General features: G+C 37.0%; 1 protein-coding gene across 1 annotated transcript in view; it reads right to left on the bottom strand.

Moving 5' to 3' along the window:
• Positions 1-27,398, bottom strand: part of LOC131145202 (pre-mRNA-processing factor 39-2) — a 97,496-nt gene extending 70,098 nt beyond the window's left edge. The window contains exons 1-4 of the mRNA XM_058094343.1: positions 27,221-27,398; positions 20,258-20,358; positions 12,003-12,232; positions 11,048-11,215 (exon numbers count right to left, since the gene is read on the bottom strand). Of these exons, the coding sequence (XP_057950326.1) occupies positions 11,048-11,215; positions 12,003-12,232; positions 20,258-20,358; positions 27,221-27,263 (542 nt within the window). The 5' untranslated portion in view covers positions 27,264-27,398. The remainder of the gene's footprint in view (positions 1-11,047; positions 11,216-12,002; positions 12,233-20,257; positions 20,359-27,220) is intronic.
• Positions 27,399-27,898: the final 500 nt, after the last annotated feature.

The following is a 27,898-nucleotide window of genomic DNA, read 5'->3' on the forward strand; positions in this document are numbered from 1 at the left end:
TTTGATATTCCCTAAGACATCTTTATTCAATGTTTATGCTTCATCCTAAACCTAACACTCTCCACCAGATACGCACACCCCCTCAAAGGAGGGGGTGTGTCAAACACATGTAGAAACAAAAAGGGGTGGGTCCCCAAGGCATAAGATTAGAATATAAATCCAGAAGGCAATGGTTTGAAGTAGGCCTAGCAAGGATTTCCTGCACTATATGCGGAAAAGTGTCTTTCCAAACATTGGTGAATAGGAATCTGTCAATGTGAGAGGAAGTCTGTCTATCTCCTAATACCATCCAAGTAAAGAACCACTGCTTAAAGGAATGTCCCTAGAACCACAATCCCGAGTAAAGAAATCAAACCTCAAAATGCAAGAGATCCCTGACCCCCTAATTTATCTCTAGAACTGCAAATAACATTGGAGTCTACACCACCTCCCCCCACCCAACACAAACTACACAGGCCAAAAGCATTAACTAACTCATTGAAGAAAGAGTTTTGCAAAACAATTAGGACCATAAACTAACAGAAACCACCACTCCCTGAAACCTCTAATCTCTAATAGACAGACAAAGAGAAAGACCCCACGAGACAATCCTTGATGGAAGCTACCCTTGTGCACCAACTCCCAAGCCACAATTGAATCCTAGACAGCCTAGACAAAGGGAAACCACTCAATTTTCGCTCTAAAATCCCAGATACTTCTGAAAGAAAAGAGTTTACTTCTCCCCCCAAACATTTTATGTTTTTCCATTTTCAAAACAAGATCTAAAAAAAAAAAAAAAATCATAAAATAATAAAATCTCACAGGAAATGTAAAGGGCAGGCCTTGGCACATCAGAAAGATTTCTTTTTGTAACCTAGGGTACACAGGTTTCAATAGCAAAAACTGCCTCTCTGCATGTGAAGGTAAGGCTGCATACATCTTAAGTCTGAACCTTCCTGATACAATCAGTAGTCTCTATTTGGTTTTCAGCTCATATCAAGTGTTGCTATTTACAGGTGCTAGGGGTATTTCTTTAATTTCTGAAATTTGGGGTTCATTTTAGCCAAATTAGCTTTGGGGGCTTTTTTTTTTTGTAACATTCAAGCTGTAATTTTGTGAAGGGATTTATTTTTGGTGGGGCTCTAGAAAATAAGTGGCTTTTAAAGGAGGTTATTTAAAATAGGATTTGGCTTCTCTTGGAAGCTTTAGGCCTAGTATAAATAGGAGTCTTCAGCCATTTTTCCAGCAGGTTTTTGGCATTTGTCTTTAAGAAGATTTCTCTCAGAGCACAACTCCAGACCAGCTAAGTAGGAAGAATTGGAGGCCTGGTTTTGAGGAGTCAACCCTGCGGTGCCTACCAATCCCCCATCACTACTAAAGGTGAGAAAGCCGCAGTTACAGTTCTGAAAGTGCCAAAACAGGTTCAAATCTGAGGATTAACCTGCTGTTGTGCAAAAAAAAAAAAAAAAACTGCCCTATTTTTTTTGTTGTGCATAGAAAGAGAAGTAATCTCTCTAATATTTATGGGATTCAGTAGTTATTTGAATCAAGAAAGGTCGCTAAAACACTATCCTGAAATCTCAGTCTTTACTTCTGAATTTCTTGTTCTATTTCTACACCTATTTGCATCAAATTGGCTTCAGATATGTTCGATCTTATAGGTTCATGGCTGCAAGGGGTGAAAGAGGAAATAGGGACCATAGAGGTGGATATATGACTGTTGAGTTGTTTGGAGAGCTACAGGAAAAAGTTAGACAACTTACTCAGCTTGTTACACAAGCTATGGGTACTCGAGGCCATCGAAATGATGGTGATAACGAATATGATTTTGTTAGAGGCACAGCAAATGAAATAAATGAGCAATCTGAGGCTGAAATGACTGTTCTAGTGATGATTGGAAATCTGAAAGTGCAAGGCTTGCACAACAAAATGAAAGGCCTCCAAGACAGGAAGATTGCATTGTATATGCTCGACAAATTCTTGGATTGGGTTGATAGCATTGAGAGTTATTTTGAATGGAAAGATGTGCCAAAAGAGAGGAAAGTGATGCTTGTGGAAGCAAAGCCAAGGGACCTGCTTCTACTTGGTTAAAACAATATCAAAATGATCATGAGAACAGGAGGAAAAGGAAAGTCACAAGATGAGATAAGATGAAAGAGAAGCTAAAGGTTCAATTCCTACCTCGATATTATGAACAAACCTTGTACCAAAGGATTCAAAACTTGAGGCAGCATGGGAAGTCAGTCAAAGAGTACACACAGGAGTTTCATAAGCTTTGATTCAGATGCAATCTTGCAGAAACAGACACTCAAGGGGTTGCAGCATCCTTATAAAGTGAGTGACGCCTATCAGCTTGCACTAAAAGTTGAGTCAAGCCTGGGATGGAACACAGCAGTGGTGCATCAACTAGTAGTGTGGGTGGCAGCACTAGAAGTGGTCGGACAGCAGACCCTACATGTGCTAACCCACCAAATAGCAACAATAGTGGGAAAGTGGCCCAAGTAAACCAACAGGAAACAGTGGTGAAATGCTACAGATGCTTAGAGCTCAGGAAGAAGTCCGACAAGTGTCCAAAGAGGGTTGGAGGTAGATTTAATCTTGCTGAGGATCCAGAGGCTGATGGTGAAGAGAATTTTTCATTTCTTGAGGACCAAGAGCAGCAATGGGAAGCTGAAAAGGATGTGGCGGAAGAAGGAATTAAGGGTGATGTGCTTGGTGAGGCTTTAGCCATTCGAAGGCCATACTTTCCCCTCCTACCAACAGTAACAATTGGCTGCTTAAGAATATCTTTCAAACTAAATGTACAGCTGGTGGAAAGCTTTGCAACTTGGTAATTGATAGTGGGAGCAATGAGAATCTGGTTTCTCCAGAGATTGAAGGCAAGCTGGGATTGAAAACTGAAAGACATCCACAGCCATACCAGATGTTATGGCTCAACAACAAAAATGAGGTGCTAGCCTCTTCAAATGCCTCGTTAGTTTCTCAATTGGTTTCATTAAAGAATTTGTTTCTTGTGATGTGGCTCCCATGGATGCATGTCATATTCTTCTTGCACAGCCTTGGCAATACGACACAGGCACAATCCACAATGGTATCAAGAATACTTATTCATTTTTTTGTGAAAGATGGTGAGAAAAAGAGGAAGTTTGTGCTGAAACCAGTGAAGGATGATGGGCTGCAAAAGACTTGTTTTAGAACAACAAGCACAACAAGAAGAAAACTTTGTTATGAAATTGACAACAGCTGCAAAAATCTGCTGGCTGAAGTTGTGCTGGAAAAATTGAAGCTTGAAGTGATGGAACGCCCACGGCCATATCGCATTCTTTGGTCTAATGAAGGGAAGGAAGTATCCGTGACAACAAGATGCTTGATCAATTTTTCAATTGGAATCTCTTATAAAGAATCCAATGTAGTACTTATGGAAACTTGTCATATTCTACTTGGTCGTCCTTGGCAAAGAGACCTAAGCATTGTCCATGAAAAGCATGCCAATACCTACTCTTCCAATCTCAAAAATGGTGACAAGAAGAAGAAGCTAGTTTTAGAGCCCATGAAAAAACGAGAAAGAACCTCGATGGTGTCTCTTTTCCTCCTCTCTCCCTCTCACAAACTGTTCCTCTCCCTCATTCGAGCGGACGATGCTATGGAACTCCTTGCAGTAGTGGATGTTTGAACAATCTATCCGATCAAAAGAAAATCCTTCAATCTATGACTTGACAAGGTTGGGGAGATCATGTACATGCTTGTTGTCAAGAACAATGTCTCTCGTAACACATGGGTTAGGTTCCCCAGAGAGGCCGTGTTTTGGTTCGCTGATGACATACCTATTTTCAGTTGCAGGCAAAGGGGGTCTTGATATTTTTGACTGCGTATTACGAAGCTTTGGATGTCGATTAAATGGACGAAGGTGGGTAAGTATTTGAAGTTAGGGTTGGGGTGGAAAGGGAAGAAGTTTTCAGTTTTTATTCCTAGGGGTGAAAAAGGTGATGGGTGGCGAAGCTTCTCAAGTGTTTTCTGCAAGATAGCAAAGGATTCTGGTGAGGATACTGGGTGTTTAGCTGCAGGCAACTCCTCGCAACATAGATCATGGTGAAAGGTGGTGTTGGAAGCCAAAAATTGTGAAAGTAATGGCTGCAGTATTCAAGTGCATTCTGTAAATCAGGGTGAAGGTCGGGAAACAAGATTTGCGTCACCAGTGTGGAGTCAGTGGAGATGAGCTATATCTGAATGAAACTAGAGCCATTGCAGTTTGACTTTGATTGACAAAATTGAGAAGGAAACTAGGGTTCTTAATGGAGCAGAGATGATCGGGGAGGTGGCATGTGGCTAGGGTTGCGTTCGGGGAGGAGGCAGTGAAGAGAATTGGGCTGAGCTGCATGCTTCTCATTTTGGACCTGACCTAGGTAATTGGAAAAGGAGGAATTTCAATTTTGACTAAATTGGGCCAACTATTTGAACAGGTCCAATGCTTAGGAAAGGGTGATTTGGGCTTCAATGGATTCAAGGGGAGGCTCTCCTTATATGGGCCCAAGTGCTACCATGTTGGTTCCAGTTATTGGACAGGCCCAAAATACTGCTCCTACATCTCAGAAGACGAGTATTGCAAAGGAGGAAGATATATCCTTTGGTAACAAAGTTTATATTCAGCCTCCAGTTAATACAAATATCATTCAGCCTCCAACTAGTGAAAATGTGAATCAAAATGATCAAGAGTCGGAGGAAGCTCAGGATGCTAGAGGACTAGATCTGTTTTAAGTTTCTGGTGATAAAATTGTGTCTAGCTCCAAAGATGTATTGGGTGGTCTGAAAAAAAATAGAAAAGAAGCAGGGTTTGGGGAGAAATCTGATGATTGTCACCTGTATAATAATAATTTTAAGGAAACAAGGTTTATGCTCATCCAAAGGCAGATTGTTTGGGTGCTGAAATGAAGAAAATATTTGAAGACATGAGAAAAAACTAGTAAATCAACTACAAAGTTACTAAGGAGAGATTCTGAAGGAGAGTTTAGTGTTGTGGAAGTGCCTCACGTTGAGAAGAATGTTTGAGGTTCTAATAAGACTAGAAAAGGTAAGAAGGTAAGAAAAAAAAAAGGGCTTTTTCAGATTCAGAAAGTGATGATAACAGCAATTTTGATTATAGTGGGGGGTTATTGTTGGGTAGACATGTTAAATGGGTGGGTATGGGTCAAGATGAGTAGGGTCGTTTATGACCCATTAACCCATTTATGACCCATTTATATAAAATATTTTGTTAGCCTTAGTGGCTACATGATCCTATTTGTCATATTTTGATGAATACAACCCATTAGTGGTTCTAAGTTACTAACCTTTGAATATCAAGTTATGATAGGTGCAAGTGGAGAAAAGTGAGGAAATTCATGAAGATAAAGGTTGAATTGTGAAGATCAAGTGGACATTCAAGTGGAAGTTCTCAAGCACATCAAATGGATCAATTGTGAATTCATATGTAATGGGGAGTGTTTGAGGTAGGATTTTTGTAACTCTTTTAGTATTGTTTCATGCAAGTTTATTGAGCAAGAGTTGAGCAAATTGCACATGCATATTAGTCCATATAGTATATCATTCATCATATAGGATATCATTTATCATTTGAATAAAATACATGTTTTTCATAGTTTTTAAACTTTGAATTTTTCAAAATTAAACCATGATTAATATGACAAAAGAGTCACATATCATATACTCAATTTTGTTTATTATGGGACAAGGTTTCAATGGTCTAAGTATTGTACACTTTAGTATATTTGGTCCCGGTTGTGTTAGAATCATTTTCACATACCTAAAATAGAAGAAAATCAAGGCATTGAGGGAACAGGGAAAATCGTCCACGGTTTTCCATGAATATATCGACGGTTTCCTTCCAGATCCGACTAGGTGGGTGGCTTGAGGCAAAACCATCAACGATTTGGGTCATATTTCAAAACATAACGGCTAGTTTTTTAAATTGTAAAAGTGTTTTATTTTGCATTTAAGTGTGTCTAACAGCTATAAATGGCTAGTACACGTTTTTTACTATTAAAATAAGGCTTCTAACTTGTTTAAGACTACTCCATGACTAGTGACCATTTTTCCTCAAGCTCATTGTATTCTAGTTCATCAATTTGGTGCTCACACTCTCTCTTGCTCTCTTATCTTGTTTGTGATTCAATACTTGAGAGATTAGTGTGAGGATTTCTTAGTGTTGCGATTAGCTCATTCAAGGAGTATTGTCTACATCAACAACATCTTGTATTTCTCCTTCAAATGGTTAGGGTTCTTGGTGAACCTAGCTTGAAGGCTCTTGGTGAGCAAGAAGGGATTTGTTCCCTTGGTGGTGTAAAGGTTTCTCTGCCTTTAAGGAGTAAGTACAGAAGATTTGGAATCCTTGAGCTTGGCTTGAGGCGTGGACGTAGGCAAGGGCCGAACCACATTAATATCGCTTGTTAAGCTTCTCTTCCCTTCACTCCTTTACTTACGCTTTGAGTGTGGTTTATTTTATATATTGTGACATAATCACTTGTGTCTTGCCAAGGTTTTCATTTTGTAGAGAAAAGCATAAATCCACAAAAGAGTCTATTCACCCCCCCCCCCCCTCCTAGACTCCACACTAGGGACAACATATTTGACTCATTTATGACCCATACCTATTTGGGCATGGGTCAACCCATTTACCCATTTAATTTTAAAGAATACGAAATCAATTATTGATAACAGACTGAAACTTATAACTATCTTCAAACATTATCATCATCACAACTTACCATCATCTTTGAATGTTATTCGATCTATTACTTGATTGAAAAACATGTATGTAATTATGTAAATTACGCACATGTATGCATTTATATTAATTGGTTTGCAAAACCGAATCAAATCTATTGAGTATGCTCATAATTGCGCAATAACATACATGTTTGAATTGACATGTCAATAATTAAAAAATATATAAAGATATATGAGTTATAGTATTAATTAAATAATAAATTATATAATTTAATTTCAAATGGTAATTATAGAAAATATTATAATTACATGTCAATATAACTATAGATATATCTTAACCAATGTGTTATGTAATTATGTACATGCATGCATGCATATTAATTGGTTTTCATAACTGAACTCAACTAATTATGTACACTCATAATCACATAATTACGTACATATATATTTAAACCGATGCATCTACAATTACAAAATTATGTATATAGATTTTTCAAATTATAATATTGATTTCGTAATCAATTATAAAGTTTAGCTTTTAGAGGTAGTTGTAGCCAATACTAATGAGTACGTACATATCTATAAATTACGGATATATCTTAATCCCAGTTATATATTCACGTACATGTATGCATGCATATTAATTGATTTGCATAAACAAATCCAATCGATTGTGTACACTCATAATTGTATAATTACGTATACTCAAAAGTAAAATAAATCAATTATGTACATACAATTATGTAAGTACTTGCATATTCAAATCAAACTATTAACATATTACACAATTATGTACATAGATATTCGAATTATAGAATTCATTAAACATATGACTTTTAATTTCAAATGATATGTGTAACTAACTCTATAATTACATACTTATATAATCATGGAGATATTTAAATCGAATCAATTACGTAATTACATACATACATGCTTATTATTAAGTTTGGAAAACCAAACCAAATTAATTATCTAAATACATAATTGCATCATTACGTACATATTCAAATGGAATTGTCCATGATAATAAACTTATATTTATACATTTCCAAATTACAACAATGTAATTGTGTTGTTTAATAACATAACTACATAATTACGAACATACTTAAACCAAACCAAACATGTATGCATATGAACCAAACCAATTGTATACATTTATAATTGCTCATAATTACAAAATTATGTAAATAATTTTTTGAATAACGGTGTTAATTACGTAATTAAGTAGTTTAATTTCAAATGATTAGGGTAGATTACAGACATATCTAAACTGAACCAATTATATACACTATGTATAGGCATGCATATTAATTGATTTGGAAAATCAAAGTGAATCAAATTACTTACATAAACATAATTGTATAATTGCATACATATTGTAACTAAGTTGCCCATAATTATAAAGTTATGCATGTAAATTTTCTAATTATAATATTAATTACATAATTATATAATTTAATTACAAATAATAAATATAGACAATACTTTAATCACATACCGACATAATTACAAACATGTATAAACTGAACCAATCATGCAATTATGAACATGCAGACACAAATTAATTTGAAAACCAAGTCAAATTGTGTACATAATTATATAAATATTCAAACTGAACAATTACGTATAAAACTTCAAATTATAATATTAATTATTTATTTGTAGTATATTTCCAAATGCAATAAATTAAATAAATTAATTAAGACTGAAAATTTAAATGGGTTGATGGGTTTAAGTTGGTACACCCATTTAACCCATTTAATAAATGGGTCTAAATGGGTCACCCGTTTATGACCCATATAATTATATGGGTGTACCCTAACCCTTTTATTTATCATGGTTATGGACTGTAATTGCCACCACTATTGTTGGATAAGATTCAAGAACAATAAAGGTACATTTCTGACTCCTACAATGAAATAGGGGATTTATCTTATGTCCATCCACCCCCATTGGAAGGTCTGGAGGGGCTTCCTATTTTTGATAATGATGGTTTTGATGAATAAGTTCCATCATAGAGATGAAATTCTGCCTACACCAGTGGAGGAGATTCCAAAGGAGTTAGAAGCTCAAAATCTTATGTATAGAATGGATTTAAAGCTGAGTGATATTGGAGGAAATGAATGCATTTGGATGGTGGAAAATGTCAAAAAGTGATGGGTCAAAGGGAGTTAGCAAATTTGAAGAGTTCGATAAATTACGAGGGAAGGATTTGAAAAAGGGGCTTCTTGGTTAATTTTTGTTTAGTTTCATTTTGAGATCTTGTATTTTTTTTTTTTTTTTTGTATCTTTTTTTCTTTTTATATGGTGGACTCCTTGTCCCCGCAAGTTGTACCTTCTCTTCTAACTATCTAATATGCTTTCTTTTGTTATTTAAAAAAAAAAAAACACATGAAAGATGTTGATGTGACAAAGGAGAAGGATGAAATGGAAGCCATTAGTTTTGATAAAACAATCCAACATGTCAGTGATGTCACTCAAAATGAGAAGGGTCCTCTCAATTGAAAATCAAGTTATAGCACATGAAGCTCTTGATACATTCACTCACCCTAAAGATATGAGTGATCTTAGAATAAAAGAAAATTGTGTCACTAATGTTGGCCCCATTCCCATGAAAGATTGCCACAATAATGAGGCTATTGACAATCCGTATATTCTACAAGAAACTGATAAAAATAGTTGCTTCTACCGAAGACAAATCATGAGTAAGACAGCAACAGAAACACGTTTTGGAGTCCAAGAATCCTGGAAACGTGGATGATGCAACTCAAGGGAAATCTTCACATGCGAGCCAAAAAGAGTACATTGATCAACATTGCAAGTTTCAAAAGTATAAATTGAGAACTTGGGCAATGAACTACAATCATAGAGACGAAATTGAAACTAGGAAATTTTCATAAATGCTTACCTGCGAAGGAGAAGATGTGGCTAAAAGGGAAATTAAGGGGCAGGAAATTAAAAGAAACAAATGATAATCAGTTCAGATTTCTAGTCATGTGGAAAGGAAAGCCTGACCATCAAAAGTCCTAGATAAGTTAATGAGAACACATGCTGAATGATACCAAGATGTGTGAACCAACTCTACAAGGAAGCTGCTTATCAATATAGGCAATTTAAGAAGTATCAGGTAGGTGATTGGGTAATGGTTTTCCCTTGGAAAGAGAGATTTCTAGTAGACACAAATGACAAGCTAAAAAATCAAATTGGACCATGCAAAGTTCTATGCAACTTTGGTGAAAATGCGTATGAAGTTGAACTCCCTCATGGCTTGGATATATCACCAATCTTTAACTGTGGCTGATTCGCACCCATTCCATGGTGATATACAAAGTCTCAAGTGCAAGAACTCCACCAAAGTCACTTCTAGCAAGGCAGAAAAAATTAAGAATGTCATACATGTGTGAGAGGTAAAGACTAGGGCTGGAATTTGTTTCAGATTCTTGGAAAAAGAGGCTGGTAGATCTTATTATGAGAATTCATGGATTAGCAAAGAGGAATTCATGGAGATTGAACCTGACATGTATTGTGCAGCAAAGGTGACAACGTGCACAGAGGCAAGTCCTTCCTAACAAGGGAAGAATGATGCAATCAGCAGTCTTTATTTGATTTTCTGCTTTTACCAAGTGTTGCTATTAATGGGTGCTAGGGGTGTTTCTGTAATTTCTGAAATTTGGGGTTCATTTTGGTCAAATTAGCTTTGGGTATTTTTTTTTTGTAACATTCAGGGTGTAATTCTGTGATGGGATTTTTTTTGGTGGGGTTTTAAAAGATAAGTGGCTTTTAGAAGAGGGTTATCTGCAAAATAGGAGTTTGCTTCTCTTGGAAGCTTCAAGCCTAGTATAAATAGGAATCTTCAGCCACTTTTCCAAGAGGTTATAGGCATTTTCTTTGAGAAGATTTCTCTCCAGAGGCTAGCAGAAAGTCGCTGTTACAGTTATGAAACAATGCCAAACTGGTAATAACCTGAGGACTAACCTGCTGTTGTGCAAAAAAGCTGCCTTTTTTTTTTTTCTTGTTGTACATAGAAACAGCAGTAAGCTCTTCATTATTTGGAGGATTCAGTATTAGAAAAGTTGCTAAAACACCATCATGAAATCTCAGTTTTATTTCAGAATTTCTTGTTCTTTTTCTACACCTGTTTGCATCACTTCCCAGCCAGTTTGGCAGGAGCTCACTTCTTTATCACATAAATGTAAAATAAGCAAACAGATACTGCTGTCTCACAATATCATAGTCATCCCAAAATAAAAAATTTTGCAGTGGTTAAACTGCAAGCAATATTTTTGCTGTCATTTTTTTTTTTGTTGTCATTGGGTTGAAGAGAGAAGTAAGACTTTACCTATCATAATAGCTGTGCAACTTCTTTGTTGGAAATCTCAGAGTTTGAATGTAGATCTTAGCTAGGAAACTCCACTGCTGCTCACACAACTCAAATTCAATGTATTTGTCCCATAATGTATGGCATAAGTAATCCTTTCCAACAAATGACAACCCTCTTTTAAATAACCTGTCACATTTGCGGAAATATTAGGCCAGTTTCCCCTCACTATAGGGTCAAAATATTCAATAAAACACAGACATGCAGGAGAGGCAAACAGGAAAAAGAAAAAAAAAATCCCATAATGCACTAAGTTACAATTTGAAGTTTTTGATTGGTATCATTCAATAATGATAGCACATTTTATAAATCTACAGATAAATAACACAAAGCCAAGTACCACAGAGTTCTTCCTGCATTTCTAGAATGTTGTCATAGAATATAAAGCTTAATAAATATAAGACTCATATTTTTTGAAAATAATGTTGGATGAACATTGACCACATTAACTAATCTATGATTGTTAATTAAAGTTGATGCTATTTTGCAAGTAGGGAATTTCATTCATCCCACTATGAGTAAAAAGAATAGCATTATCAACTCAAACCTTAAAATAAAGAGTTATGAGCACTATCCAACTGAGTGACACTGTGATCATCAAGAAAGTGAATAAACTAGTCTATGACTGTCGATGTATACATATGACTCTTCTTCAAAGTTCAGATACATAGTCTAGAAAATGAGGGTTTTGATATAATTATATAAAATAAAATGTAATAAGCACGAAACCTATAGAGTTTCTCCTCAGAAGTTACTAGAAATTCACTCTTTCTATAACTACGCGCATGAGACTGTTTTCACTACCACTTGCTTTCAGGACTCTACTAGTCGAATTGAGATTACCAAAGCATCAATAATGCATTTAATTCGCAACATTTGCTGTAGAAAATCACTACTGAAACCTGTTATAGATTACCTGCGAACATCATCTGGATCATCAAATACAGACATACTAAAGCTACAGTAGTCAACCCATACACCCACCAAGTAGGTTGCTGATTGCACAGCTCGTTCAAAAACTTCAACAACTTTATCAACAGTGCATAAGCGTGCCATGTGATCAGCATACTTCCTCCAGTAACCATGGCACAAAGGAAATTTGGACAAGAAAGAGTCGTACACCAAACAGATTTTCTCTCTGTCATCCTGCAGTAATGACACAAAAATACCTCACTCGTGTTCAGTGTAAAAGTAAAACCTGTAAGCGAATAAATCAATAAATAAGTAAAAACAAAAGCAAGTGAATTAAAATACACAAATTTATTAAGAATTAGCCATTCAAGAGCCATAAACATTCAACAAAGATTAAAAAAAAATGGCAGTGATCTGAGGAACAATTTTATTTTCAACAGGAAATTCCCCAGTGAAAATCTATACGCCATAATGGCCAGAATGCACATTAAATAAAGGGAATCTAAAATCTCTATTTAATGGAAATGGAAAGGTTGCTTCAAAAGAGGTCAGCTTTACTTCAATAATTTAATTGTTAGAAGAGAATATGTCATCTTACCAAGTATGTGAATTGAGCAGGGGCATTTTTGTCTTTTATGCCTTATTCATTATTAATATGTAAGGGGGCAGGCCTGGAGCTGTGTGTATGCTCCAGGAAACTGCCACCTAATTTTTCCTCTTCCTTTCTTCTTGTTTTCTTCTCTCCATCTCTAACTTTACAACAGGTATCCAAGCATTGATATCCTGAATTGGTTTTGCAACTCTGTTTTTGGTTAATCAGTACTTAAATTTGATTCTGGTTGGTGTGAGAGTCATTTCATGACACTCTTCCTCTTGGTTAGACTGTGCAGCATCTTTAGTAGGAGCTGTGCATTTTCATGGTGGTTTGCTAAGTCAGTTGTACTCTGTTTCAGCATACTGCTATTCCTCTTCTGCTGTTCCACAAGCTGGTATCAGTGAGACCTGTTTCTGGTTCACTGATGATGCTGTTTTCATGCTGTGCATGTTTGTGATTGATTGCTTGCAATATTGTATCAGGTGCTGATTGGTTTTGTTTGGTGCTTGATGACTCTATTTCCTGTTCTTTCCTGCACTCACTTCCTGTTGCTGCCAGCCATCATGCATATAGGTGCTGCTTGGTTGTTTATTAAGTGCTTACCATGCTTCATTGTGGTCAGCCCTATTCTTTTCGTGGTCAAGTAATTCCTCCAGGGATATTGTAATTTCAGTTCTGTGATTATAGCAGCCCCTTGAACTTCTGGATCTTTGAAGTTCTGAAGTGCTGCTCTATCATCTGTGTTAATCTGCCTGACTTCTTCTCAAGCTTCTTCCCATGATAATTCAGCAATGGTTAGCACTGCCTCTAACCCGTGGCAGGTGAACCTTTGGAGATCAAGGGCGAGGTTTGGATGGAGGTCATGACTCGTGGCAGCAGTAGTGTGTTAGGACGAGGAGTTGATCGTGGGAATTCTCGCATTTGCACTCATTCTGCAGGACAATCATCCTGTTGATAGTTGTAGGGACCTCCTTGGAAAACCAACTTGGGCCAATAAGTCTCTTGCCAAGGGTGATTCTATTATTGATACTTCAAACACACCTAACAAGAAAATTTTGAGAAGCATCCAAAGCCCCAGTGCCCAACTCCTATCCTTCCACAAAAGGAGGAATGAGGCAATGCACTCCTCCCGACATCTCTCCCCTTTGAGGCTACCAGTATGGTGATTCTCCCCCACCCTTCATCTCTAAACCCCTATTCCTGGAAATCTCCCTATGTCAATCTCCCACTGCTACAACATTCAGCCACTAACGCCGAATCTTGACGACTTCCTTTCTTGCCTCTTCGATCAGAGAGCAGCCTATCACCCAGCAAAAACTTTCTGTCCTTCACCAATAAATCATTAACTCTCCCACCAGTGTTCCTAGCCACTCGAACAGTCATCAAGATTGACTATTGATCCCCCTTGTTCTCTGGTTTGTTTTGGACATCAGCAGCCTAGACTTCATTGACATCAGCTCTTCTCAGTTACCTCCAGAGTTCTCTTCGCTCCCACCTGAAATCCCTCGGACGACACCAGGATTTTTTTATTACCTCATCCCATATAGAATCGCACAATAGCAATAACTCGTAGTCCTAGCCTCAGTTAATTCCCACATTCCCCCCCCCCCCCACCCTTTTTCTTCTTTCTTTTGCAGTTTCAGTCAAATTGAGGCTTGGGTTCCATAGATGGTAGAATTTTCCTCTGTTAAAATTGATAAGAAGGTGTTCGGCATGACTTGGATAGACTCGTCAACATTTCATATCACTGAATATGCTGGGTGGCATATTTCCTTCATTGTGTCAAGAAGGAAGACTTTATCTGGGTGACGAGTTCTATGCGAAGGGCTGGGAGGAGTAGAGGTGGGCAGAGGATTTCAATCCTTCACAGAGAAAGGAGGGGCAATCTGCTTAAGACCTATTTCGAATGAGAGGGTCCTGCTAAAGAAAGACATTAGTGGAGGTAGGTGGTTAGACATGAGAATTCCAGTATGGGATGGAAGTCCTTTCTTGTAGCTCTGCTAGAATTGTTGAAGATTAGCAAGACTAAACCAGATAGTCTCAAGGGCAGACTAGGATGTCTAGACTGTGGGTAGCGGAACATATGAAGGGAGGGGGAAACAGACAGGAAGTAAGGGGAACCTTTGGCAGGACCCTCTTTAGCCAACATAGTCAGGGCTGCTCCAAAGAAGAAGGGGATCAAGGTAGGGAATGCTGCAGTCCAGAATTGCAGGGACTCAGAGGATTTTCCTAGTTCTTAAGAGCTTTACAGCTGTGGGGGATTTTTCAAAATCTATAAATCTGAATGGGTTTATAGGGCTGGAAATGAATGGACCTGATGTCTAGAGGCCCAAGTCAGATAGACCTGTAAAGCCAAAATTAAGGTGCGTTGACAGAAAGAGGACCTTACTCCCTACTCAACCGGCAGGTATGTGACATGAAGTTTACCAAAACTGAGGGCAGAGAGAAAGGTAATAAGGATCTGTAACACCAGGCAGAAGGATGCAGCCAACAATAGGTTAGGCGGCATAGATGGGAATTGCTCAGAGATTGTTGGTAGAACTTGGTACTTCTCACTGTAGAGAGGAAAATCCACATTCAATCAAAAACTCTCAGATTGGCTTGCAGGAACTCAACCTGAATTTGAATTACCAATTTTCTCCTAAAAAATCAGATCCATTGGAGAATCAGAAGGCTAATATTGAGGAAGTAACAGAGTTTGATTCTTCATATAATGAGGAGGATGATATGAGCAGCATATGTGCATCTGAGAAGGAACTATTAGTTGATCAGTTAAGAGCTGAGTTTGATCTTGCAGCGGAGAGCAGTTTATTTCAACTATTTGAAAGAGAGAATGGAGATGCTGATTTGAATGGTTCAGGACAGAATGAAGTCAGTGGCAACGCCTCGCAGCAAATGGAGCTAGAATGTCAACACTAGAATCTTGAGTGTACACAGGTAGGTAAAAATTCTGTTAATCACTTTTCAGGCCATTTGATTGCCTTAAATGAAAAGAGTTATATTCCTTCCAACCGAGTTAATTTCCCTCATGTTGATAATTTGAATGCTGTTTCCTTGGACGTTAGGGGCAATAATGTTAAAAAGGTAGATGCTTCTTCGATGAATTCCTCTAAAACTAGTAATGGTATCCTTCCCCTTCCCACTCATAATTTTCATGCTTCTAATACTGTATACCAAAGGGAGGTTCCTTGTAGGGGAGAGGGCTGTGGATTTAGCTCCAAGGAAGGTTAGAGAGACTTAAAAAACTTACACAAGCTCCTAGAAGATTTGGGCCTCAAACTAGTGGATCCCTTAGGTAAGGAGGTGAAGTTGGGTATGAGCCCTAGGACCTAGGAGAGAAAGAAAAAGAAAGTTCTGAAAGAACTAAAAAATGTGGTCTCTTCTATTAATTATAGGGGTGGTAAGGGGCTTGGGAAGGGTGGTAAGTGTGTTAAGTTATGAAGATTATCAGCAGGAATGTGAGAGATTTAGCTGTTAGGAAGAGCAGTGTTTTGTCTAATTATTCTCCCAACATTGTCATGATTCAAGAAACTAAGTTGGAGTTGATTGATCATGGGATCATTAGCAGCATTCGGGGTGGTCGGAGTAGGGAGTGGGACTTCTTACCATCGAGATGCTTCATGTGGTGTTATTAGGACTCTATCAATATCTAAAGTGGATAATTTAGTAGGCTTCTTTTCCCTCTCTGTTCTCTTGGAAGTGAAAGGGAGGGATCAATGGTGGGTTTCCTATATGTATGGTCCACCTAGACCTACCCTTAGGAGTGTGTTCTAGGATGAGCTTTATTATGTTTTTGGGTTTTGTTCCCCTAGGTGGGTAGGATTTTAATGCAGTGAGGTTTCTAGTGGAGAAGAAAAAAAAGGGGTGGGGGCGAAAGAGTGGCTGCTGGTATGCAGCATTTTGACCTATTTATTAGGGAGTGTGGCCTAAGAGGTCTTCCTTTCAGCAATGCTACCTATACCTGGTCTGTTGGAACCAAAGGGGGGGGTAGGCAGTAGCTAATCGATTAGATAGGTTCCTATTTTGTAGTGATTAGGAGGATGAACACAATATTCTTCAGAGACCTACTTCTGATCATTTCCCCAATCTGCTGGAATCAAGTAGGGTGTCTTGGGGTCCCACTCCTTTTAGGTTTGAGAATGTGTGGTTGGACCATGCTTCTTTTAAGCCATTAGTGAAAAGCTCTTGGGAAGAGGACATAGGGAGGGTGGGAAGGTTTTAGGTTTATGAGGAAGTTGAAATTTCTAAAGGAGAAGCACCGTGGAATAAGGAGGCGTTAATAGTGATGTTGGAGTTAAAAAATCCAGCATCCTAGACAAGTTGGAATCTTTGGATAAAAAGGAAGAGGAGACTGACCTCTCGAAGAGTGAGGAGGCAAGAAGGATCTCTCTAAAGAATGAGCTGGAATAGGTGACTATTAAGGAAATGAGGAGCTGAAGGGAAAAAACTAAATTTAATTGGGTCAAAGAAGGTGATTGTAATCCAGGATTCTTCCATAGGCTTGCTAGTGGAAAGATGAGGAAAAATTATATTAGGGAGTTGGAGGTGGGGGGAGGGAGAATTACTAATGATCCTAAAAGGATTGCTTCTGAGATCTCTGATTTTTTTTTTTTTTTAAATCTCTATTTTGAGGAGGCGGCTTGGAGACTAGTGGTTGAGGGGTTAGAGTGGAATCCCATTTCTAGAGATCATATGCTTTGGTTAGAGAGACCTTTTGATGAGGAGGAGGTGAGAGGATAGTTTTCAGGATGGACAGGGATAAGGCTCCAAATTCGGATGGTTTAATTTGCCTTTCTTTCAAGACTGTTGGGATTATTAAGGATGATTTGCTTAAAGGTTTTTCTGAATTTTATGGGAATGGGAGGCTAAGCAAGAGCATGAATTCCACTTTTATTACCCTTATGCCTAAGAAATCTAGATCCATTAAGGTAGAGGACCTCATACCTATTAGTCTAGTCTCTAGTGTTTATAAGATCATTACCAAAGTTCTAGCTAATAGGCTGAGTGCAGTGCTGGATAAGACTATTTCTACAGCTTAGAGTGCTTTTATGGGGGGGATTCTAATAATTCATGAAGGAAATTTTGTTATATTCCCACAATTCAATTAGATGTGAAGTCTAGAAATCTCTTTTTTGTGGTTGTATAAGAGGTTATTTTTTGTTGTAATCCTTTTTCATTTTAAGGAATTGGTTAGTCATCTAGTTAAAAGTAATGGATAGTATTCAATGAAAGAAGAAAGAGAACAAAGAATAAAATAATTGTAACCAATATTCGTGATGCGTGGATACTATTTTGGTGGGTAACAAGGAGGTGGAGGATATTCTTAGAAGGAAGAAGAGGGGTTTCATTTTTAAATTGGATTTTGAGAAGGCATATAATAGAATTAGTTGGAGTTCTTTGGATAAAATTTTGTGAAGGAAGGTTTTGGTGAGTGCTTGCGCAAGTGATTAGGGGGTTGTTTGCCTAATGTTTGGTTCTCGATAATCGTGAACGGGGAACCTAAGTCTTGATTTGGGGCTTCGAGAGTTATTAGACAAGGTGACCCACTTTCCCCTTTTCTGTTTGTTTTAGTAGCCAATGTGTTGACTAGAGTGGCGGATAGGGCTGTGGACAGGGGGTTGGTGAAAGGGTTGGAAGTGGGGAGAGAGGGAGTGATGATCTCTACCCTTCAGTTTGTGGATGATACTATTTTCTTTTTACAGATCATAACTTTTCTTTCAGCTGTGTTTTGGGTATCCTAAAAATTTTTGAGAGAATATCGAGGCTTAAAATAAAAATGAGAAAAAATGGTTTAGCAATTAGTTAATGTGCCTGTTGAACGAGTTAAGGAGCGGGTTGGAGTAGCCTTTGACTTATTTAGGGGTCCCTTTGGAAGGTAATCCTAGATGTGCAGAGTTTGGGAATCCAGTAGAGGAGAGAGTGGCTAAGAGGCTAGATGGTTGGAAAGGGGCACTTTTTCCCTTTAGGGGTAGAATCACCCTTATCCAAGCCCATTTATCTAGACTCCCATCATATTATTTGTCTATTTTTAGGATTCCAGCAGGAATTGCTCGTAAGATTGAGAAAATCATGAGGAATTTCTTTTGGTCTGGAGTCAGGGGCTTTAGGGATCATTTAGTAAGGAGGGCAAAGGTTTGTAGGTTTAAATTGGAGGGAGGGCTGGGTATTGGAAATTTGCTGTCTAAAAACATCGCTCTTTTAGCTAAGTGTTTATGGCGTTTTCCCCTAGAAGATCACTCCTTTTGGCATAGTGTGATTAGAAGTATGGGTTGGGTGAGACTGGATGGGTTACTGATGTTAGTTTGCGATGTTCATCAAGGAGCCCATGGTGATCTATTTCTCAAATTTATCCCTTGCTTACTCCACACTTAAATATGTGGTGGAGGGGTTAGATTCAATTTTGCAATGATCCATGGTTGGGGAATGATGTTCTAGCCACATCTTTTCCCGGGCAATTTCATTTGAGCTCAGGCCAGAAACAGTATGATTTCCTTCTTTATGGTCAACTCAGGTAGCCCTCTGGTTTCTTGGAATTTTCATTTCAAAAGATCTCTTAACAATAGAGAGCTGTTGGAACTTTCATCCTTGCTGTCAGTATCGAACAATTGTCATCTTTCTTCAGCTAGGGATACATGACCTTGGGTATTGGATCATTTGGGGCTATATTCTTGTAAATTGTTTTTTTGAGTTTTTGGCCCATATATTCATTTGTTTGGAGGGCCAATAATCCCCCAAAAATTAATTTCATTTGGCTGACCGTGCTTAATAAAATCAATACTAATAACCAAGGTCTTAAATTTCGATTTTGACTCAAATATCGAAGCTCCAAAAGTACAGAAATTTCAATTTCAATTTCAATTTCTATTTGAAAAAAATAATGGATATTAGTAGTAAATCATGGAATTCTTTTACGAAACTTTAGAAATGATTAATAGACGCAATAACATAAGTTTTAGGACTAATATATTACAAATTAAATACATATATGCTGTGTATGAGGTGGAAAAGTTGTAATATAATTTGTGTATAAGATAATGTGCATTAAAATTATTCAGTTAATACAAATGAAATTTCTAAATCATTTAAATATTATTTATTATACAAATAATGATAATTTAGACATGAATGCTTTGATAAAAATGTAGTTGCAAGTTTATTTTTTCATATAATTTCAAAATCCCTTGTAATAATCTTTTTTGTTTCAATAAAAAAGATAACATAAATTAAGAGAGAAATTTCACTTCGTTTCTAAATCTCTCATTTGAATTCCGAAGAAATTTTGCTTTGTAGCTAAAATTTCAACAAGTATTGCTAAAATTTCAAGATTTTGATAAATTTCAAATGATTCATCGAAATTTCAATGGAAATTATGTAAAATGGATATTGACTGCCATTTTGATTTTGAGGGTGATGGAAATCAGAAATTTCTACAGGAATTTCGACAATTTTGTGGAAATTTAAGACCATGAGTACACTACAAATTTAAAAATAATTGATTAATAAAATATCAAAGAGGAAAACTAACCTAAAACACTTTAAGTTTAAACACAGTTAAAATCCCCTAGCAACAATCATAAATATAGAAATTGACGGTGGGAAATACAAAAATAAAAAAAAAAAAACTGAAAAAACTGAGAATGTTTAAACACAAACACATAACTTACAGGATATGCTCGTTCAATCTGTGATATTAGAAAAGTCCAAGCACCAAAATCTAATGAGCCTTTAGCAATAACGTCACGAAGTTTGAGCTCATCAAGAAGAGCTGTGAGAGAGCAAAAGCTAATTGAGTACATGCTCATTAGTTTGGACAATCATTTCACGAAGAATAAGCAATTCTAAAGAAATGAGCTCTATTTCAAGGAAACTTCTATAGATACACCTAAAAAAAATCTTACCAAGTTCTCTAGCAAAAAAGGTATCCAGCATTGTAAAAATAGTATCAAGTTACAATAAACTTGCTTTATATGAAGAAACAGGAGAAGGCAAAGGAATATTTAGCTGTCGTGCAATCGTTTTTAACCACTTTACAACTTTCAACTGCAAAACAACGATTACATTTTAGTCAATTTGCAATTGCGAACACCCATGACGATGGTACACACGTCATTGTCCAAGACAAGAAGAGAAACTGAACGCTCAAAAATCATGATGTCCTTTAACACTGACAATGAAAATGCATCTTTTGCCCAAATTTTATCATAAGCTACAATGAATGTCATCCATGGAGATTGTTAGAAGAGACAGGTTATTTTTGTAATTGTGTGACATAAGGGGGTATTTTTTGTCTTTCAACTTTTTTTATTATTAATATGTAAGAGTTCAGACCTAGAGCCGAATGTAAGGCTCCAAGAAACTGTCACCTCCTCTTTTCTCTTGATTTCTTCATCTTTTCTTCTCTTCTTCTCTCCTTCCCCGCATGTCGAACTCTACAACATGGTATCAAAATATTAATCTCCTCTAAATCTGATTTATCTAGGTTGTTTTAGACACAATGTTTTTCATTTTTTTTTCCCTTATATCTGGTTGGTTTGAGAGTTATTTAGGGACACTTTTCATCTTGGTTTGGCTGTGCAGCATCCTTGGTAGGATGCTGCGAATTATGGTCATTTCCCATGATTGCACGGAGATAAATGCAGAAACAAATTTGACATTTACTCTAATTCCTGAAAATTGTAGCCTACTAATCCACTCAAGGAATCTGCCATACTCTATAACCATGCCATTGTACACATATGGAAAGCTGAACTAGGAATTTAAAAGATTTGGTAACAAACGAAACCGTGCACACAAACATAGGGACAAACAAACAAGCATAAGTGCACCCCCACAAATTGAAACCCCAAATCCTGAGTTTGAATCAATTCAAAAATTATCCAAGGTATCATGAGTCATATAATGCAGAATCTGTACAGCTAGACCCTTCTGTTTCCTGATGTCAGCACAAGCTGCTGAACTTCAGGTAAAACAGACACACACAGATTTGAAGGTAGGAAACAGAAAATAGCTTTTATTTTCAATCAAAAATGAGTTAATTGAGAAACGGGATGAAGTAATTTCAATAGAGAAATGTCAAGAAACCCCATCATTAGCCAAAGGTATGCCACTGAATGCAAACTTGTGCAAATTTATACAAAAATTAAATATTGTGAATACCATAAAGAAAATATTTGGGAATAAACCAATCAAATAAAAAGATAAAGAGACACATATTGACAAAACACATTGACAGAAATATCAAATTTAACTTGAAGATAACACATTATTATCCCAGATACCAGGGGGATGTTACAGGTGTTTTTTCACCACTATTTTTATCTAGGCCATATCTACCGTTATACATGAAATCTTACTTTCAAGCAGATAATGCAACACTGATTCATACTAAATCTCAGTGAAGACATGAGGATTTCTTCCACTGGGCTAGGTAAGTCCTTGTTCCTCATGCACCATGGCTGGTATATAAATTGACTCATTGTAAGTCACCGACACTCCAAGCAGGAAGAAATCTCCATGTCAACCACTGTCGGGCACGGAAATGGGAGAGAGGTTCAGGCTATTTTTTGTTTTTAAAAAAACATATGACACATGTTGAACACGGGGACTTCAAGTGTCAAACACTTTCAGGGCACAGGCCACAGATGCCAGCATTTAAATAATAAAATCTCAAAATAAAAATTTAGGAAAGATAGAGTGTGGGACCCCATCATTGAAAATTTTGAAAAAAGGCTAGGATTCAAAAGGAATTTTTTTGTCAAAGGTGGCAGACTCACGCTCATTAAAAGCACCTTGACAAATCTTCCCATTTATTTCATGTCTCTCCTTCCCCTTCCAGCTTCAGTTGCTAAGAGATTTGAAGGAATTCAAAGGAGGTTTCTTTGGGGGAGCTTCAGGGCAGAATTCAAATTTCACCTTGTGAAATGGTGCAGGATGAAGCAACCTATTCATCTAGGAGGCTTGGGTTTGAAGTCCCTCCACATGTTCAATAAAGCCCTTTTAATGAAATGGTTGTGATGATTCATGATTGAGAAAGATCAGCTTTGGTGGGGAATCATTACTGTGAAATATCGGCTTGAACATAATGATTGGATCTCCAAGGCTGGCAGAGGACCATACGGTGTAGTAGTGTGGAATTTCATCAGGAAAGGTTGCAATGATTTCTTTTCTTGTATTAGATTCCAGGTGGGGAATGGGGACAATATTTGTTTTTGGCATGATGCATGTCGCAATCAGGAGGCACTCAGTGTCTTATTTCCAGCCATTTACAGCTTGGCCTGCAACAAAGATGCTTGCATCAGTCAGCACCTCCAAACCAGAGAGATCAGGGGTTCTTTTCAAACATCTCATTCCTTAAAAACAAAATCTGGAAGATCAGGAACTCAACCAGCTCACAGACTTCTACAGCATTCTCTACAACTTCCAGCACCAAAATAGTACTAGTCATCCAATTTGGACCTTAGATAAGAAGGGGGTCTTCAATGTTAGATCCTTCTACAGGAAGCACTTTCCTTTGGAGTAACAGCTATAATTTCCTTTGGACTCAGATTTGGAAAACAAGTGCCCCCAAAAAAGCTGCCTTTCTTGTCCGGGAGGCAACACATGGTAAAATCTTGACTTTGGATAACTTGCAAAAAGGGGGTTGTTCATCACCAACACATGTTCCCTTTGCATAGCTAATGCAGAGTCAGTAGAGCACATCCTCCTTCATTGCACTTGGACCAGGAATCTCTGGAATATGGTGTTGACTTTGATTGGACAATGGTAGGTTATCACCAACTCAGTGGGAGGGGAACTCTGGGCTTGGAAAGGGATTCGGGCAACAAAAGAGAAAAGAAAGGCTATGTCTCTCATTCCCCTCGAAATTTTCTAATTCATTTGGAAAGAGAGGAGTACGAGAGTGTTTAATAATTCAACCACAGCACACCAGATCAGCAAAGAGCAGTTCACTACAGTCAATAGCTCACATAGTGGGACTGTTGTTAATGACTATAATGTAATCTTTGATCTTTGAACAACCCTTCAGGGTGGTTGACTTTCTGTGCCATGGACTGGCATCCCCTCGATGCCTTATCAATAAACATTCCTTAGGAAAGGGCTAAGTTGGTATAATATCAAAGATTCAGTTTTTAATAGAAATCTTTTCGAAAAAGATATGCTTCATTATCAAGTAATATATTGAATTCTGAACTTATCAAAACAAAGGAAAAGTTTATCAAGTTGTCATTTTCAATTTCAAAATTCAAACCTTTCCTATAATTGCCTGCCTTCCTAGCCTTCAATAGACAACCTACAGGCCTGCAATCCAGGTACATAATTTATATTCTTTATTTATTTTTTCCTGCATCTGCTGCGTTGTCGATTGGAAACCTGCAAAAGCAACTTAGCATCGGCAAGCCTAAAACTGGGAAAAGGCTGCAAATCTGCAGGCTGCAACTCTGCAACATAGCTTATTATGAATAATTATTAATGAATATTTTATAGTTGCTACAAATTAAATGATGTTTGAATGTTTTTCCCCAAATGGGTCATAATTAGACAAAAAGAAACTTTTATTAACATAATTTTTTCATAGCAACATAATCACTTATTAAAAATATATGACAAATCCCACGTGCCCTGTCGTGTCCTTTTTCTAAGACTTGACATATCGATGTGTCAGCATGTATCATGTCGGAAACCTTCGTCCATGTTCGTGCTTCATAGGTGACTCATTAAGAAGATCACCCAAGCATATTTTCTAAACAGAAAAGCAAAGCTCAAGATTAAAAATTTGAGGTTAGCATTGTATGCCCTAAGTCAACATAAACCCTTTACCCATTATTAGTACCTCAGTAGGACTGCTGTGTGGGCTCAGGCATGATTGGCCTTTTTTAACAATGACAAGCCATATATGGCTTGATTAGTAAAAGATGGTCCAGGTGTATGGGTGAGTCAGCCATTCTGCATTTGGCCATGTACAAACTTCAAACAGAAAAGGTCCAACCTCAGTAGCTGGCATTAGCATAAGGGATTTGGGTTACTGGAAAGGAGAACCTTCCAATCAACCTATTTCTAATGGTGAGTACCAACTATCTTGAGAATAGGTTATAACTTTTGGTATGCCTACATAATGGTTCATTATGGAATTGACCTTTGGGATGTCAATATAATCTTTGCCTATATAAAGGCATGTTTTATAACCAAAATTGAGGGAAAAAAAATGATTAGCAACATCTAGTTCCTGAACAACTAGACTGCTGAATTTCTATAGCTCCAAATTTCTTTACTTTAATTTTTCTATAATTCTCTCTTTATTTCATTTACAACCCGATATCAAGCAGGACTCGAAGTAAGTTGCAGACAAGGTTATGGCACAGTGTGGAAGGGCAGTGTGCACATTAAATTGTCAAATAGACCTGCAATTAATCATTGACCAACTTGTATGGATTCATCGGAGAATCAGAGGAGCCACAGTCAGAGTCTACAAAGGCCAGATTCCCATTGTAAGTCCACTGAGAATGCAGTTGTGTGTGACAGAGAAATTAAAAATCAATAATTGGTGTGGGGATGTTTTAGGTGTTGATAAGGAATCTGTTTGGCCTGGATTTTCGAAAGTTTATAATCAGATGGCACTAATACAAGTGAGTGCTAGGATGCAAGATACGTCTAAAGAGAGATCGGTAATTATGATGTGAATACATTTAAATCTTTAGAGAGGAATAAGGATGGTAGTTTTACTGTTGAGAGTCCAATGGACATGCAAGATGTATTTGATGAGAAGGTTATGGAGGGGGTGTCAATTAGAGGTTAAAAGGAACTAGGGTGATGCTTCTTATGATGAAAGTAATTATAAAAGTAAGTTTGTTGTGACGATGCATTTTTACTAGATAAATTTAGCAAAGAATTTGGATGTGGCTCAAATTCATCGGATTTTTGTTAGATGATATTTCGATTGCACCTACAATTCTGTTGGAAGGTCTAGAAGGCATTCCTATATTAAGCGATGAGGGGTTGAGTACAGAAAATCAGGTTAATGATAATAAATAGGATGGTATTTTGCCTAACCCCGCACATCCTAGTCTAGGAAGTCGTTAGAAAGTATATGGAATCTCGACATATGATAAAGAAGACAGAAGTTTCGTTTTCTAACCAAAGAGGCAATGAGGTTGATCCCAATAAGAGTGAGGCAACAAAAGGTCCAAGTTAATTAGTTAATTCATCGTGCTTGGTTAGTTCTTATGGGAAGGGGTTAAAAAGAGGTTTTTTGTCTTAGCTATGTGAAGCTTTTCTTTTTTATTTTCTTTCATGTGTTATTTTTCTCTTAACTTATTTTCTATTTTATTTTCTTTTGTGTGAGGAATTCTTGTTGTCCAATCTTTCCTCCCTATAAATTTCTTTTATCTAAAGAAATATCATTACCTCAATAATGAATTTAGAAATAAGCTCTAGAGTACTTTGTAATCAAATTGTAAAGTTGCCAACTTGTAGCCAATCCAAACAAATCAAAATTTTTAATTCCTCAATTATTTTTATTTTTATTTTTTTTTTACCCAAAAAACTATTTAATTAGTCATCACCAAGCATTAAGTACCACTAGGTGGGTTGGGTACATGAATCCTCTTCTACCATTAATGATCTAAGACAATATCCTCTAAAAATTAGAGTATTGTCAAATTCTTACTCATTAGCTAACTCACTTCTAGGTCTACTCCTCCCCCTCTTACTACCTCTTAAAAAAATCCAAATCAACCTTGAGACTAGAATGCTTTGTGGTCTATGTACCCAAACCAAATTAACCACGCATCTCTTATCTTGTCTTACACAGGTGCTATGACTAGCCAACCACAGTTTTTTATTCCTTATTTTACATTCCTTATCTTATGTTGAAGGGTTATGCTAGGCTTTTAATAAAATTTGTCAGAATTTTTGGTTGAATTTTTTTAAATTTTCAAAACATCAATTTTACCAAATTTCAAATCCAAAATTTCATGACTCCATCAAATATCCCTAATCTACAGCCAAATTCTTATATTCAAACCTTTTCCCAGTTTGATTCAGGTTCCCAACCAGAAATCCGCGTATTCACAATTATTTGACAAATTTCGAACCATGAATGACATTCATGCATTGCATACAGAACACAAGACTGCAAGACTCCTGCCCAGAAATCAACATTTGATTGGCACTGATGAATCACCACAACCAGATTCATAAAAAACCAAGCTTGAAGTCATGAGCCAGACCAGTTTACATGAGGCCAAACTCAAACCTCAGCTCCCCGAGTTCAATTAAGCTGCAATTGTATGGCATACTAAAGGGCTCACCTCAACTCATCTCGCTCTTTCGCCCCATATAGAGAGCGACGCGTTAAGAAGTCGAAAAACATAATTTTCTCGATAACCATTTTTAATTCCTTTTCCATTATTGAAAGAATGAAATCAATGTGATTGTTCTGCGATTAGTTTAACTTTCAAATATCCAATTTTCTAAATGAAGAACAATGTGTAGTAGTAATGGTAATATTAGTAGTAGCACTTGGGTTAACAGTATTATAGTAATAATACTCATCATCACCATTATCATCGACATCTTGCTGTCATTTATTGCCTTACAGTCACAAACAGAAGTTTGGAAGATGATGAGCTCACCTGCAGAATTTTCTTCCATGGCCGTGGTTTCCATCTGCGGCATTCAAGAAACCTGCATATGCAGTTTGGACGCGCAGAGCAGTAGCGGGGTGACCTCGGCCGTAATTTGTCAATAGACGAAAATAGCCTACACCAGACATGAGAGTAACGAGACTCAAGAGAGGGGCTTGTAGAAAATATTTATACCCCTTTATCCCTCACCCTTTGTATTGGTGTATACTCCAAGCAAGTATTATGTGTGTATATCAAATTAAAAGGAAGAAATGATGCATTTACAGGACGATAAAATAATACATAATTTATGATAGTAAAAAAATGAAGAAACATAATCTATAGAGGTGGAAAATAAAAAACTGAAAGAGTGACAGTCAATTTTTATAATTTTCATAATACTCCCCCTTAAATGTTACCCATATATTAACTTCTTATGTTAAGATCTTTATGATATCTCATTTCAATGAGATGAACCAATTTCTTGAATGTTGTAGTAGGTAAAATTTTGGTAAACAAATATGTTATATTATCATTTGATCGGATCTGCTGAATAGTTCATGTGTATAGAAGAATTTTGGAGAGATAGGTTTCGTTCAGTCACCCTTTATATCTTCTTAATTGAGTTATACATGCAGTGTTGTGATCATATAAAACTGCTGGAGTACCTTTCATTGATTGAAGATT

Source organism: Malania oleifera, chromosome 12, assembly GCF_029873635.1.
Source record: "Malania oleifera isolate guangnan ecotype guangnan chromosome 12, ASM2987363v1, whole genome shotgun sequence".
Taxonomy (NCBI): Eukaryota; Viridiplantae; Streptophyta; class Magnoliopsida; order Santalales; family Ximeniaceae; genus Malania; species Malania oleifera.